The 17,913-nt window shown below is 34.5% G+C and overlaps 1 protein-coding gene across 1 annotated transcript; it reads right to left on the bottom strand.

Moving 5' to 3' along the window:
* Positions 1–14,551: 14,551 nt before the first annotated feature.
* On the bottom strand, positions 14,552–17,913 carry LOC103502893 (magnesium-protoporphyrin IX monomethyl ester [oxidative] cyclase, chloroplastic). Its single transcript, XM_008467014.3, has 5 exons — positions 17,342–17,913; positions 16,616–16,680; positions 15,626–15,953; positions 15,191–15,289; positions 14,552–14,935 (listed from the first exon to the last, which is right to left on the bottom strand). The coding sequence occupies exons 1-5, from the start codon at positions 17,819–17,821 to the stop codon at positions 14,672–14,674; spliced, it is 1,236 nt and encodes a 411-aa protein (XP_008465236.1). The 5' UTR covers positions 17,822–17,913; the 3' UTR covers positions 14,552–14,671.

Genomic DNA, 17,913 nt, shown 5'->3' with positions numbered 1-17,913 from the left:
TTCACCATGTCTTCCTCATTAATTGCACTGCTTAAAAACAAAAAAATGAGTAAAAATTATGCGACATGGAAGTCAAACCTGAATATGATTCTGGTTATTGATGATCTATACTTCGTTTTAATGGAGGAATATCTTCCTTTCCCTTCTCGAAATGCATCCCAAATTGTCAAGAATGCATATGACCGTTGGACAAAGGCCAATGACAAGGCCCGTGTCTATCTCTTCTTCAGTATGTCTAACATACTAACCAAGAAACACGAAAACATGGTCACTGGACGTTAGATCATAGACTCCCTCCTAAAGATGTTTAAGAGACAAAAAGAAGGAGAGGCAAACGTTGCCCATTCCAAAAGGTTTCAGAAGGGTTCATCCTTCAAAACAAGTCTGAACCTTCATCCTCTGGGTTTAAGAAAACCCAGAAAAAGAAAGGAGGGAAGGGGAAGCGTCCTACTGTTGCTACTAAAAGCAAAGAGAAGGCTAAGGTAGTCGATAAGGTAAAATCTTTCCTTTGCAATGTGAATGGACATTGTAAGAAAGATTGCCCCAAATACCTCGCTGAGAAGAACAATGAAAAAGAAGGTGATTTACTTGTCCTAGAAACATGTTTAGTGGAAAATGACCAAACTTGATTTAGGAGCCACTAACCATGTTTTTTCTTCTTTACAGGACACTAGTTCCTTGAAGCAGCTCAATGAGGGTGAGATGACGCTCAAGGTTGGAACAGGAGATGTCATTTCAGCTCGCGTAGTGGGAGATGCTAGGTTGTTTTTTGAAAATAGATTCATGTTTTTGAAAAACTTGTACATAGTTCCTAAAATCAAAAGGAACTTAATTTCCATTTTTTGTCTTATTGAACATATGTACTGAATTAATTTTTCTATGAATGAAGCATTCATTTCTAAGAATGGTGTATTTGTTCGGTTAAGCTTGAAAACAACTTTTATGTATTAAGACCTAATGAAGCAAAAGCAGTTCTAAGTCATGAGATGTTTAAAACTACTAACACTCAAAATAAAAGGCAAAGAATTTCTCCGAATAACAATACCTATCTTTGGCATTTAAGATTATGTCACATTAATCTCGACTGGATCGGAAGATTGGTAAAGAATAGACTTCTAAACGAGTTAGAAGATGATTCATTACCTCCATGTGAATCTTTTCTTGAAAGAAAGATAACTAAAAGACCTTTTATTGGAAAATGTTATAGTGCCAAAAAGCCTCAAGAACTTATACATTCAGACCTCTGTGGCCCGTTGAATGTAAAAGCTAGATGATGTTTTGAATACTTCATCTCTTTTATAGATGATTATTCAAGGTATGGTTATTTATACTTAATGGAGCATAAGTCTGAAGCTCTTGAAAAGTTTAAGGAGTATAAGCCTGAAGTTGAAAATCTATTAAGTAAAAAGATTAAAATATTTCGATCTGATCGAGGTGGAGAGTACATAGATTTGAGATTCTAGGACTATATGAAAGAACATGAAATCCAATTCCAACTCTTAGCACCTGGTACACCTCAACAAAATGGTGTACTAGAAAGGAGAAATAAAACCTTGTTAGACATGGTTCGTTTAATGATGAGCTATGCTCAATTGCCTAACTCGTTTTAGGGGTATGCAGTAGAGACTGCAGTTCATATCTTGAATAATGTTCCCTCGAATAGTGTTTCTGAAACACTTTTTGAGTTATGGAGAGGACGTAAATCTAGTTTTAAGTCACTTTAGAATCTGGGGTTCTCCAGTACACGTGTTAGTGACAAATCCCAAGAAGTTGGAACCTTGTTCAAGGTTATGCCAATTTGTTGGCTACCCTAAAGAAACAATAGGTGGTTTATTCTTTGATTCACAAGAAAATAGAGTGTTTGTATCGACAAATGCTACTTTCTTGAAAGAAGACCACATGAGAGATCATAAACCATGAAGCAAATAAGTATTAAATGAAGCTACTGATGAATCAACAAGGATTATTGATGAGCTAGTTCGTCATCAAGAGTTGATGAAACCAACACATCAGGTCAGTCTCATCCTTCTTAATCATTGAGAATGCCTCGATGCAGTGGAAGGATTATATCACAACCTAATCGTTACTTGGGTTTAATTGAAACTCGGGTTGTCATACCAGGTGATGGTGTTGAGGATCCAATTTCCTATAAATAGGCAATGAATGATGTAGACAAGGATTAATGGGTCAAAGTCATGGACCTTAAAATGGAGTCTATGTACTTCAATTCAGTGTGGGTGCTTGTAAATCTACCTGAAGGGGTGAAACCTATAGGATGCAAATGGATCTATAAGAGAAAGAGAGATTCAGCTGGGAAGGTATAGACCTTCAAAGCTAAACTTGTAGCAAAAGGGTATACCCAAAGGGAAGGGTTGACTATGAGGAAACTTTTTCCCATGTTACTATGTTAAAGTCTATGAGGATTTTCTTATCCATAGCCACATTTTATGATTATGAAATATGGAAAATTGATGTCAAGACTGCTTTTCTAAATGGCAATCTTGAAGAGATCAGTATCTTTATGTCTCAGCCTTAGGGGTTCATAACTAAGGTCAGAAGCAAGTTTGCAAGTTGAATCAATCCCTTTATGGGTTGAAACAAGCATCTAGATCTTGGAAAATCAAGTTTGATACTGCGATCAAGTCCTACATTTTTTACCAAAACGTTAATGAACCTTGTGTATACAAAAAGATCAACGAAGGTAAAGTAGCTTTCTTAGTACTTTATGTGGACGATATCCTCCTCATTGAAAATGATGTAGGATACCTAACTAACATTAAAACTTGGCTGGTAGCCCAATTCCAAATGAAAGATTTGGAAGAGCCAATATGTTCTTGGGATCTAAATCATAAGGGATCGTAAGAACAAAACGCTAGCACTGTCTCACGCAACCTACATCGATAAAATGTTTGTTCGATATTAGATGCAGAACTCTGAAAAGGATTTATTACCTTTCAGGCACGGGGTTCACTTTTCTAAGGAACAATGTTCTAAGACGCCTCAAGAACTTGAAGATATGAGACGTATTCCCTATGTTTCAGCTGTGGGTAGCTTAATGTATGTTATGATCTGCACTAGGCCAGACATTTGTTATGCAATAGGAATAGTTAGTAGGTATCAGTCTAACCCATGGTTAGACCACTGGACAACAGTTAAAATTATTCTCAAGTATCTTAAGAGAACGAGAACTACATGCTTGTGTATGCAGCTATGGATTTGATCCTTACAAGATACACTGACTCTGATTTCCAAACCAATAAGGATTCTAGGAAATCCACATTGGGATCAGTGTTCACCTTGAATGGGGGAGCTGTGGTATGGCGTAGCATCAAGCAAGGATACATTGTAGACTCTACAATGGAGGCTGAGTATGTTGCTGCTTGTGAAGCAAGAAAAGAAGTAGTTTGGCTCAGGATCCAAACATGAACATGCCCGTCACTTTATATTGTGATAACAGTGGGACAATAGCTAATTCTAAAGAACCTCGCAGCCACAAACAAGGGAAACACATAGAGAGAAAGTACCTAATACGAGAGATTGTGTAACGAGAGGATGTGATTGTCACCAAGATCGCTTTGAAGCACAACATTGTTGATCCGTTTACGAAGGCTCTCATGGCTAAAGTGTTTGAGGATCATCTAGAAAGTCTAGATCTACAAGATATGTACATTAGATGATCTATGGCAAGTGGGAGATGTGCAATGGGTATGCAGATGCCCTAGTTTATTGTATTTGTATATATACATTTTATGTAATATACTTGTACATTTTACAATTTCCAATGTTTCAGGATTACTTTATTATGTACATCCCATAGAGACTAGAGTCTTAGTCCAAGTGGAAGTTTGTTGGGTATTGGTCTATATCTGTGGACACAGAAATATATCTACAGTGAGAAGAGTTTAGCTGTGAGTCTTTAATGGAGTGTACACACAGTTAATGAATATTGATTAATGTGGTTAATGAGTTTAGCCAATTAAACTCATATCATTGTAGCTTCTAGTCTATAGGTCCATTAGGTCCTCTTCCTAGCTCGTAAAGGGTAATCAGATTTCACTGTATTTGTTATAATTTAAAATGTTCAAATTTACTTTGGTAATTAATATAATGTATGGTGATACATTATAATATAAAGTTTATGTTTTAATTAAACTTTATTATATAAATTTAATTTTGGATATGATTCAAATTTAATTTTTGAGAGAGTAAGGTATTTGAATGAGTTCGAATATTAATTTAATGTGAATTAGATTCATATTAAAACTATAGGTTAAAATTTAATGTGTATATAATACATATTAAAACTATAGGTTATGAGAGAAATTTATATTTGAATATAATTCAAATTAAGATTAACTTAAATATAAGATATTTAATTTAGCAATTAATCAATTGCGAAATTAATTAATATTTTAGTTTAATTTGATTTAATTAAATTAATTTAATTAAAACTATAGGTTATGTGAGAGATATTCATTTAAATATGATTTACATGAAATATTAATTAAAGATGATTTAATTAATTATTAATTTAATTAACTAATTAATTTAATTATTTATTTTTATATTAATTTAATTGGTTATGAAAAACCGTGTGAGATAGTCAAATAAACCTCTAGTTAATTCTAAAGTATTTAACAATTGTAATAGCTAGAGGGACAGCAAAAGAAAATAACAAAAGGAACTTTGGTAACCTAGTTTGGTAAATGTAGCCTACGTTTGGAGGGCTGCGGACAGCCCTGATGAGTAATATTATTACGATTCACACTAGTCAATATACATCAATACAGCAAGTGATTTATGTTCAATTATATGACTATTTTAACATGCTTATTAGCTTAAGACTCCAGGCTCCCCTGAATATATGAATGAATCTTCTTGACGATGTCTTCATACTCCCCCTGAGTTTAAGGTGACCACTTTGATCACAGCTTCATCTTTCATATTACTCATCATAAAATCATCACAGATCAACATGTTGATACCATAGATAAAAGGTCGCACTACCTTCTTTACACTTGGTAGCTTCTGTGACAATATACTCAGCTAAACTATATATATTTACAACGGAACTTATGGGTTCTGGTATGACCGATGAAACAATAAGCTCTTGCAGAAGTTTAGCTGAGTGTATTGTCATAGAAGCTACAAGTGTAAAGAAGGTAGTGCGACCTTTTATTTATGGTATCAACATGTTGATCTATATATATATATATATATATATATATATATATATATATATATATATATATATATAGTTCAGATATAATCACAAAAATATATTGGTACCAGATTTCTAGAATAAAGGAAGACCTTTTATCTTTTTGGAATTTTAAAAAAAAGTTATTAATAAAAGATAATCTCATAAAATATTTTTTAAAAAATCCCAACAAATCCCCCCTTTTGTCAAAAAGAGGAGATTTCTTTTCAAGTTCAAAATAGCACTTCTCTGATACTTCATCGATCATTAACTATCCATGATCAGCCTCATAATAGATCATCAGATCAGCACATTCAACAACAGACTCAATCACAATAGGACAACACATTCAACAACAAAGTAGCCAACCACTTCTGAAACATATCATTTCATTTCACTAAATTGTACCCATCATAACAGTAGAAAAAAGAAATAAATATCATACTAACTTCAATAGACCAATAAACTTCAAAAGAACAAACAACTTTAAAACAAAACTTCAAAACAACATCACAACTTCAACTTAGAAAAAAACAAACAACTCCAACCAGCTCCAACTCCTTCTGCCCTACTACTCCCCCTTTGAACAGAACAAGAAATATCACTATTAATCTTGAGCCCCAGTGCTAGAGGAAGGAACCAGCGTTTTCAAATGACGAACAAGCAAATCAACCTCCAAATGCCCATCAAAAAGCAAGTTAATCGATGTAGAGAGAGCGCGAGACTTAACTATAAGTGTATTAATAATTCTTGAGGCTAAGTCTCGATGAACGAAGAAGCCTTCAGCACTCTCATCTACATCTTCTATGTCAAACATGTAGAGGTTCCTTGAAGGTCTCATGGCATGTTCTATATCAAGAACATGACTTCCCTAAAAAAGTTCGTAACTTAAGGATAAAGTCTTTAGGTCAGGACCAAGATAATCAAGTGGCGCCAGAACCTCAGGATTCAAATGTATCATCAGGCTTGAGAAAAATCAAGCCAAAGGAATAGGAATTTTAACATCAAAAGTTTCCACATGTCTCAAAAGCTTATTGTAGATAAATAGTTCGGCATCCACGGTCTCATCATTGCAAATCTAATAGAGAAATGTCCCTAAAGTGAAAGACACACTGGAGGCATGTGAAGAAGAAAACCAGTTAGCAATGTCAATCTTATGAAGAATGGCATATTTTACACAGAGATACAGCTGAAATTCCATTCATAGGCCAAGAAGATAGAGTTCCTTCAGATAAAACAGAAGCTAAAACTTCATTAGACAGGTGTGATGGCGTAGAATTAGATTCTACAGTGTTACCCAAGAACCCATTAATTATTATTGGAGAAATTTTGAATTTTAAGCCACAAATGTGCACTGTCTGATAATCCGGACTACTTGGATTGCTAAAGACAGAAGGCAAGTTTAAAATAAACTCCTTGATCAGCAGAGAATAAAAGTCCCAACATTCGATATTGTCTTGGACAGTCCTGCCTTCACAATAAGATCCATAACACTTAAACAAAAATGATGCTTATTAGAGACATTTACCTCATCTACAATCTGCCATTATACAACATATTTCCATCTTGTACACTCTCTTCAGGATGAAACGAAATTCCATCAATATGAACACATGGAATATTTAGAGGTATCTTCTTCCTACCAGCCTTTGTAGTGATATTCCACCAGTTTTGCTGAAACTTCTTTCCCTTTGTCTAGATTCATTGAGAGATTGTTGAGTCTCTGGTTAAGGTTTAACATTTACATCTGGTTCAACATTGTTGGGTGCACGAATACCAGTAGGTTCAACATGTGCATCAACATCAACAGCATTCTGATTTGCAAGATCTGCAAAATTTCCACCTAGATTCTTAGTAGATTCACCAACTGCGTCAGGGTTAGGAACTGAATGCTAATCATCAACTGAAGGATCAACCCAAATCGAAGACCTAACTGGTGGAGAGCGCCCAGATTGACTAGCTTCTTCATTTGTCACAAGAGGATGACCAACGTTGGAATCAAAATTTCTTCAGAGGATGAGCTTTCGTGAGAATGAACTAAAGTGACAGGATCAGCAGTTCCAGAAGGTTCAACATTTGACAATAACCCCTTCCTCAATAATCAGGCTAGGGGAATATCATCATGCTCATCCGAATCTATCTCAGAAATATGAGACTCAGAAACACTCGATGCAGTTTCAACACACTCAGCAGCCCTAGTAGAAATATTCTCATCATGCACAGATAAAGGTGAACTTTCAGAAATATTCACCTGAGATTTTTCTGACGGTAGGTGATACAGTCTTCATGTGGGAGTGTTTTTAAAACAGAGACCCCTCATGCACACACCATGCATGTTAGTTCTAGAAGCAGGAGCCTTATCAACGACTTTTGACAAACGAGCTTGATAGTTACCTTTTCGAGTATTCACCATTGTTGACTTTAAAGGAATAGCAATAGTTGAGTCTTCAAGAAAATGTGTGCTCTGAGTCTCTGAAGATGAACAATCGTTTTTGAAACTCATGAGTCTTAAAATATCGAACACTTCTCAATCAAAAACGATGTGCCCCTTTATTAGTGCCTATTACGGCACTGACATGCCATTAAACCTAATCATATTTCTTTTCTCCACCTTTTTCGAAATAATAACAATAAAAAAATTAAATTTAACAAACTCCTAAACCAACTCTCAAATGCTCAAATGAATTCACATCTGGTGGATTAATGAATATAGGCCAATTGTAGATTTGATCGAACATGTTCCAGCGTAATAATTTTATCTTCGATAAGCTCTCTGATAAAATGATGCCTGATGTCGATATGCTTTGTCTGGCTATACTGAACTGAATTTTTGGAGATACCAGTAGCACTCATATTATCACAATATAATGTCATAATATTCTGCTGAATACCATATTCATACAACATATGCTTCATCCATATGAGTTGAGTATACCCACTTCCTGCAGCAATGTATTCAGCCTCAACTGTAGAAAGTGATACATAATTCTATTTTTTACTAAAACGGGAGATTAGATTGTTTCCTAGAAAGAAACATCCCCCCAGAAGTGCTCTTTCTGTCATCTGAGCATCCAACCCAATCAGCATCACAATATCCAACAAGGATGGAATTTGTGTCATAAGAGTATAGAATTCTGAAATCACTTGTCCCATGGACATATTTGATTATTCTTTTGACTGCAGCTAAATGTGAAGCACGAGGATCAGATTGAAACCGAGCACATATACCAAAAGCATAAGCAGTATCATATATGCTAGCTGTTAAATATAGCAGACTCCCAATCATGCTTCTGTTTTACTTATGATCTACAATTGCACCAGTAGTATCTTTAGTGATTTTGAAATGTATCGCAGTTGGAGTCCTCTTTTGTTGAGATTTTTCAAGGCCAAATTTTCTAACTATATTCTTGGCATATTTCTCCTAAGTGATAAAGATGCCCTCTTTTCTTTGCTTGATCTGAAGACCCAGAAAACATGACAGTTCACCAACCATACCCGTCTCAAATTCTGATTGCATGATATTAATGAAATTTTCAACAAGTTCTTTAGGAAAACCTCCAAATATAATATCATCTACATAAATTTGTGCAACAATTAGATCATTTTCAGATCTGTTTACAAATAATGTTTTGTCAGCATCTCCTTTAAAATATCCCTTATGGCCAAGATAAACAGTTAGTCATTCATAACAAGCTCTCGGTGCTTGCTTTAACCCATATAGAGCTTTCGTGAGCTTATAAACATGTTGCGGATACTCCAAAGCCCTTTGGTTGGACAACATAAACTTCTTCGTTCAAGTACCCATTTAAAAAGGTACTCTTAACATCCATTTGATATAATTTAAACTTACGAATGCATGATATGCTAAGTAAGAGGCGTATAGCTTCGAATATAGCAATAGGTGCAACGGTTTCATCAAAATTAACTTCTTTTACCTATGTGTAACCCTAAGCCACCAATTGTGCCTTGTTTCTTGTTACATGTCCTTTCTCATCAGTTTTATTTTTAAAGACCCACTTGGTACCTATAATATTTGCTCCATCAAGTTTAGGAACTAAGCTCCACACATTGTTTCATTTAAACTGAAGTAATTTTTCCTGTATTGCGTTTATCCAGAATTTATCTTTAAGAGCTCCATTCACATATGTAGGTTCAATAGATGAAGTATAACACAGATCAACAATCATTTTTGTAAAATCCACCTTGTCCTTCTTCCTGGTGGTAACCCCCGCTGAAGGATCTCCAATTATATAACTTGAAGGATGATTCTTTCTGACATGTGAAGATGGAATAAGTTCAGTCTCCTCAATTGTTACTTCCTTCGGAGTTGACTTTGAGCCATCTTCAAAGTTATTTATACTTGTATCGGCTATAGGAATGTCAGCAATAGTAGCTTTGGGAACCATAGTAACTTTAGGTGCTAGTTTATCATCATCATCATCATCAGTTCGTTTATATGTGTGCTCATGATCATTCACAACCACATTAATCGTTTTCATAACCATTTTAGTTCTATAATTGAAGACTCTGTATGCTCTGTTATTTTGTGAATAACCAAGAAATATTCTCTGTTCTGATTTAGCATTCCACTTTCGTGATACTCACTGTCAGCCAGGATGTAGCAAGTACTACCAAAAACATAGAAGTATTTGACATTAGGTTTCCTACCCTTCCATAACTCATATAAAGTGACAGTTGTTTCAGAACGAGTAGTAATTCTGTTGTGAATATGACATGTTGTATTAATGGCTTCTGCCCAAAAATGCAACGGCAAAGATTCGAGATGAATCATGACTTAAGCCATCTCTTGTATGGTTCTATTTTTTCTTTCTACTACTCCATTTTTTTGTGGAGTTACGAAGTTGAGTATTCATCATGTATCCCTTCCATCTCACAGAAATTATTTAGTTCTTCATTTTCAAATTTCTTTCCATGATCACTCCTGATTAGAACAATATTCTTCCCCTTTTTTACGCTGCAAACTCAAGCATAAATTGATGCAGACTTTTGCAGTATCAGATTTTCCTTTGGAAAACCTTACCCAAGTGAACCGATAAAAATCATCTACAGCTAAAAACACATACTTCTTCCCTCCAAGGCTCTCAATTTGCATAGGACCCATAAGATTCATCTGTAACAATTCTAAAACTCTGTTTGTGCAACACTCCTTCATACTTTTGTGAGAAACTTTGATTTGCTTCCTAACTTGACAGTTGCCACAAAAGAATTTGCTTTTTAAGTCAATGTTTGGAATTCCTATAACATACTCATTTTTTACAGTATTATCAATAGTCCTTAAACTGACATGTCCCAGTTTTCTGTGCCATAACCAAGTTTGATCTTCTCTGATTGAGTGACAAACATCAGAATTGTTGGATATCTAATGGTAGCAATTATCAGCCTATCTACAGCCATGCATAAGGGCTCTTTTGTTTTCTTCAGTCACTACACAATTTTCTTTGCTGAAATTTACTTGGTCACATAGTTGACTGACACTGATTAGATTTGCCTTGAGTCCTTCAACATATCTAACATCATTTAGATATGGTAAATTGTTTTTCACAATACTACCTTTTGCTATGATTCTTCCTTTCACACCATCTCCAAAAGTAACATGTCCATATGCACACTCTTTTAATTCAGAAAATAATGATCTATTTCCAGTCATGTGCCTAGAACATCCACTATCAAAGTTCCACGCATCAATTGATGTTTGAATTGTTGTAAAATCAATACTACAATTTTTTGATTGCTTTACTCTCCAAACCTTATAGCTCTTCCTTCCATTTTGATTGGGATAATTAGATTTAAGCCTCGAAGGACGATAACTAATCTTTCGATGATAAAGTCTCTCTATAATGAATAGCAAAAAGGTCTAATATGACCTCTCTTACCATAGTAATGACAAATCCAGCTAGTAACTTTTGATGAAAAGCTAACAGCTTTTGTTGCAACTGGTAGTTCAGCCTTGATGTTTACTGAAGTAGGACCAAGTTTTATTCCAGTTGTTTGATCAGGGTTCTTTACTAAAGAATTAAAACAAAGACCATATCGGTTAGAACTAGACTATCCTGAGCTAAGTATTTGATCTAAATTTTCAAACCCCGAAGTTAACATTTTTACAGATTCATAGTCTGATCATATTCATTCTGGACCTCCCTCAATTTTAGCTTCAGTGAAGACATAATAGACAGTAATCTTTCATTTTCTTCCATAAGATCTTGAATCTTTTCTTTCTGTGTAGCTATGGCTTCGAAATCTTCTTTCCACAAAATTTTCAACTCCTAAAGAGACAACTCATTATCACTATCTTCTTCAAAATTTTCACTTTCATCTTCAAAATTAGTTTCGGTGATATTTACTATAAAAGCATTTGTGCCACTATCATCAGTATCCTTATACGATAAAGTAGAACGAAAATTTTTCTTTTGCTTTCTTAGAAACATGAGACATTCAGCCTGATAATGACCAACTCCCCCACATTCTCTACATCTAAAAATTTTGCCTTCACCATCTCTTTTTCAACCATAGTCAACATCCCTTCTATTTGAGCTTTCATTAAACCTTCTGTTATTATTTTCACCATCTCTTCTTCGATAATTTGTCAAATTTTTAGAGTTGGAGCCTATAGCATTCAAATTTTTTAACTTCTTGACTACCTTACAAAATTGTTTTGTCAGAAGGGCTATAGAGTCGTTCATATTTGTTTCACTTTCAAACTAATTGATTGTTGTCTCTTCTTCATATATTGATTTAGAAGCAATGCCCTTGCCTTTCTTATTCTCTCTATGTGATATAGCCATCTCAAATGTAACCAGAGACCAAACAACTCATTCAGTTTTAATTTAGTTATATCATATGCTTCCTCTATAGTAGTAACCTTCATGTCAAATTTTTCAAGTAACGATCGTAGCACCTTACACACTATCTTGGATTCAGGGATCTTTTCTCCAAGAAGTAACAATTCATTTGCTATTTCCAGAACTCTCTCATTGTAGCATGATACAGACTCATCTTTTGACATTTTTAAGGCTTCAAACTTTGATGTTACCAACTGAATCTAGATATTTTAACTTTTGTAGTGTCTTCATAAGCAACTTCCAATATTTTCCAGGCCTCTTTGGCTAAACTACAAGAACTTATCAGTTTGAACACATTCAAATCAACACCATTAAATATGGCATTGAGAGCTCTAGCATTACCAACTGATGCTTATTCTTCAGCATCAGTCCAATCAACTTTCGATTTTGGAACAGATACACCATCAACAATAACTATCGTGGTGCATATCCAGCCACAAGAGCTCTCCACACTCTCCCATCTAATGTTTTAATAAACTAAATCATACGAGGTTTTCGGTACGAATAATTTTTACCATCAAGGATAAAAGGGTGTGAAACTAAAGGTCCTTCCCTGATTATCTCCATGGATTGTCATCTGTTCTAATACCAATTGAAAAACCATGTGAGATAATCAAATAAATCTCTAGTTAATTCTAAAGTATTTAACAATTGTAATAGCTAAAGAGGTAGCAGAAGAAAATAACACAAGAAACTTTGGTAAACCAGTTCAGCAAATGTAGCCTACGTTTGGGGTCTACGGATAGCCCTAATGAGTAATATTATTACGATTCACATTAGTCAATATACATCAATACAACAAGTGATCTCTATTCAATTATATGACTATTTTAACATGCTTATTAGCTTAAGACTCTAGGCTCCCCCTGAATATATGAGTGAATCTTCTTGACACTGTCTACTCCCCCTGAGTTTAAGGTGACCACTTTGATCACAACTTCGTCTTTCATATTACTCATCATCATAGATCAACATGTTAATACCATAGATAAAAGGTCACACTACCTTCTTTACGCTCGTAGCTTCTGCAACAATATACTCGGCTAAACTTCTACAAGAGCTTATTGTTTCATCGGTCATACCATAACCCACAAGTTCCGTTGTAAATATATATATACTTCAGATATAATCACAAAAACATATTGATACCAAATTCCTAGAATAAAGGAAGATCTTTTATCTTTTTTGAATTTTAAAAAAATTATTAATAAAAGATAATCTCATAAAATCTTTTTGACAAAATCCCAACAGGTTAAATTAATAGGGAACGTGGGTGGTTTTTCCACGTTCCCCATTTTACTCTCTCAACTTTCGAAGATACCGATACGTAAAAGATTTAGTAGAACAGTTCAGGGTTGTGTACTGCAATTCTCTCAAGAAGAAGAAAAACATTTTCACTCTCTTAGAATTCTCCCTAAATCTCAACCTAGATAATAGAAAGGTTTCCGAGTGGTGGTGCCCCAATTAGGCATTTGGTAGATTCAGAGTCGTCAACGTGGATATGTATTCCTCTTCTTTGTAATGTACGTGGGTATGTTTTCTCTATAGTTCTCTGCAATATAATTTTTAGCATGCTTAACCATAATAGAAATTAGTTTCTGTATTTTTTTTTTTTCCAACAAATTGAATAATGGTTAGAGGAAGTTCTAAAACAAGCGTCAATCCAAGTATTGTGAGTGACACCTTGATTTAAAACCTATTGTTTAAAACATGTTCTCAAAAGTATAATAAGTTTACTTTTTTTTAAGGTATTGTAATAAACACACGAGTGCCAAGTATAATAAGGTTCCTTTCTTTAAGGTATTGTAATAAACGTAGGGGTGGGGGAGTTTTAAACCCAAGACCTCTTATCCATGGGTACATACAGGTGCCAGTTAAGCTAAACTCATGTCGGAAATTTTAAGTTTATTTCCAAAGTCTATGTTATGTTGAAAGGTATATCTATGACTACGAGATTTGAAAGCAAAAGTATGTTTAAAAGTTTTCAAATATGTTTTATTCTAGGCCCAAATATTCCATGCTATAAGACCTATTATGCATATGTGATTAACACTGTGCTGATGGAAGGGCTGACGAGCCTATTTAACTATGGTCCATCAAGAAGGGTATACTTTGTTATGCCTTAAAGGAGGAAGATAATAGTAAAAGTTGTATCCTATCAACAGTTCGTCTTATGGCGAAGCAATTTAATACTGTCCGAGGTTACTACTACTACTACAGGGCAAATATAGTCCGAAGTCTTAGTTCGTAGAATATTTAAAACAAACCTAATTACCATATAAAAAAATTTAGAATTATATTTTACTAGGGTGTAATCGATACAAATATCGATAAAATGTGAACGTCGATAGATTCTCAAATAAGTTTAAATTTAGTATCATTATAATATTTGGTTATATTTCATCGATTTTTCTATAGATTAGTAGAATTGAAAAACTGATTACACAAGATGTCTAGAAGTTGAAAAGCTGGAGCAGAAAAAGGAGGCTCATTAACTAAGACCAATTCATTACATGTTTGTGATGATATTTTTACAAACATTACATAACAACAGATTACACTCATTCATACTGAACATACTAAAAAGATAAGCTAATTAAGTACAAAAATTTTAATACACAAGTTGAGGCTCAAATTCTGCAAAATCAACAGATCCCGACTCAATTGGAGGCATCAAATATGCAGCCAAAATCTCAGATACCAATGCTGCAGCAAGTGGAATCCTCTTCAAGTTCTTCACCAATGGAAGATCATTGGTTTCTCCCACAGCAATCAGCTTCTCATTGATCTCAACCATCCTGTCCAGTTTCCTTTTGAACTCGGGATTCTCGACGTCTGGTACGGCTGGGAAGATTCTTGCCGTTGTTCGGTTAGTCTGCATTAATAGAAGTAAAATAAATTGGTTGGATGTTTAGTCATTTAAACAGTTCAGTTGTTTTGTTCTTCTAACTAGGCAGACACCAGACAGATAGGTTTGATGATTAGAATATGGTTTAAAATTGACCTAAATTCGGAGGGACAATTTCATTGAATTTTTTGTTTCAAAATCAGAACATTGTTTGAAACAACCCTAAAATAAAGCAGGTGAGCAATGAATGAAATGCGTCGATAACAAACTTAACAAACTTACCTCAATGATTACATGCATGTCAAATTCTTTAGTGTTAAGTCCAATTCCTTCATAGAATGCTGTTCTTTGGCAGTCATTGAGATACATTGTCACATACACCTGCAAAATATTTCATCGAGAGGCAAATACAAACATTTAGGTCAAGTTCAACACAAAAGATTCATATTTCATTTTGTTTTTGGATTCGTGTTTTACAAAGCTACACTTCTAAGAACTACTTGTGCATGAACTTTCTTTGCCTAGTTTTTGACTTTCTAAGAATAGCTTAAACTTTGGAGACAATAGATTTCTTTTGAAAAAACTTTGACTGTGAGCAGAAAACATTTTCACAAAGAAAAATGTTAGAAAATAAGCATGGTATTAAAAAACAGATTACCAAAATACAGATGTAAACCTCTGCTTGAATTTCAGTAAGAACGAGTATCCGGGAATTACCGATAAGCAGAAGAATCGAGACCACAACTTAGCCTTCCAGTCATTGAGGAACTGAGGCTGTGCCTTGAGCAATGCAGAGAAGAAATCACCGTGCCTGTTCTCATCCTGACACCAATTTTCAAAGTACTTGAAAATGGGATAGCATTGGAACTCAGGGTTGGCTTTGAGATGTCTGTAAATGGTTATGTATCGCCAGTATCCAATTTTTTCAGATAAGTATGTAGCATAGAAGATGAACTTTGGCTTGAAAAATGTGTATTTTCTAGCCTTTGTCAGGAATCCCAAGTCCAATGCCAAGTTGAAATCTGATAGGCCCTTGTTCAAAAACCTGTAGTTAATGGTACATTAGTATAAGAAAATATACGACAGAAACAAATTTAAAGGCATTTTTGTTCCTTGTTCTAAATCTGTGACTAAGCTTCCAAATCATTTCGAATTGTGCATTCACTTAATATATTACTTTGAACTTATTTCAGATGGTAAACTTTCACGTTTGTTAGAATTTGGTGCATTAATCTTAAGCACTTTGTGTCTTGCTAACTCTACATAAGAACAAACCATTTTGTTACTCTACGTTTAACGGGGAGAATGTTCTCCCTGCCTTTATGCTTCCTAACTATTTGACTTTTGGTTTTTCTCAATTAAACTAATAGACTAACAATAATTCTATTTGTAGTCTTGTCATTGTTAAAAATGTTTTTTTAGTAAAGATGAAAATTATAATAAACGAGCAAAAATGTAAAAAACTAGTAATATGATGGTCATAGGACGGACCTACGTATTTGAAATTTTGAATGTCAAGTGTCCGTATTTGAAATTTTGAATGTCAAGTGTTTCTTGAAATATTAGAATTAGAGGCTAAAATAAGTATTTATACAAAGTTGAAAATAAATATGAATGTTCAAGTGTCATATCACATTCAGTAGCATACGTTAATATCAATAAAGGAAGCTTATTTGATGCTTTTGAGGCTATAAAAAAAGTACATACCCAGCATGCCTGGCTTCATCCCTGGACATCAGAGAGAAAATCTCAGCCACCACTGGATTGGTTTTCTGATAGACATCAAACAATCGGCAAAATGAGATAATATATATATACATTATTCTTCGGAGAATAAATCGCATTTTCTCCCTTATATTCTCTTTGAGCAATATGGATGATTCATCCATAATGCTCAAAGAGAATATAAGAGAGAAAATGCGATTTCAAAGTGAACTTCAGAAACCATTCTGCAGTATAATAAGAATAATAGAACAGAGGACAAGCTATGCATTCGAATAGCATACCACTTTTACATGAAAACCAAAAATCAGTTACCATAGAACAAAGTTGGTCTAACTAGAAGTTTGACTTAATTCTGTCTCTAGATTCATAGTAGTTTTATTTTAAATGGGTAAGTGTCCAAGAATTATGCATTCCTCAACTAATCTCACTAGGCAATTTATGATTTAAAAAAAGATTATGAAAGTATTTTAGAAAACCAGAAACAAAATCATTATCCAATTGGAATCAAGGAAATGTTTGAAAACTATTCTAATCAATAGCTCTCTAGTCTTCTCATTTGTTTTCAAAACTATTCCAAAGAAATGTTGACGAATTTTCAATTCAGAATCACAAACGATGTCAAAATAACAGTACAGCTATGAGCAGGATTTACAAACATTCAATTTGAAAATGATAGAAACAATTCATTCTGAAGTTCATAATGAATACCTTAAGCCTCCTTCCCAGCTCTTTATAGAGAAGAAACCCAGAGAACTCAGCAGTACAAGACCTCTCAAGAAACTCAACAAAAATATCTCTAAGAGCTCCTTGCATTTTATCAGCAGCTTCCTTAAACTCCTTATTCCTCACAAAATGAGTCTGATTATAATCAGTTTTGAACTCCTGGAGCAAAGCCTCAAACTCAGCTTGGTTCAAATTCTTGTTGATTTCAGTATTGAAAAGCGTCTCCATCTCATCAAAATCAGTGGTGTAGAACCTAGGAGTGAGAAGCGTCTCCTTAATCGCAGCCTTGTTGGCGTTCTTAGAAGGCTTGGGAGGCGATTGAGAGGAAGTTGCAGACATTTTAATGGCGGTGAATTTGGAGTAAGAGAATGGAATTGCTCTTGTTCTAGGGATTCCGAATTCGAGAGTTCTACAGCAGAACTTTGAAATGGGCTTGACGAGAGCCATCTCGGCGGAGGCAGCCATGGATGGAGAAAGCTTTGTTTGGAGGAGCTGCAATGGCGGATGAGGAAAACACAAATAAAGAGCTTCAAAAGCACTGATTTTATAAATATGAA

This window comes from Cucumis melo, chromosome 8, assembly GCF_025177605.1.
Source record: "Cucumis melo cultivar AY chromosome 8, USDA_Cmelo_AY_1.0, whole genome shotgun sequence".
Lineage (NCBI taxonomy): Eukaryota > Viridiplantae > Streptophyta > Magnoliopsida > Cucurbitales > Cucurbitaceae > Cucumis > Cucumis melo.
Note: the sequence above shows the minus strand (reverse complement) of the source record. Positions and strands in the feature narration are given on the sequence as shown.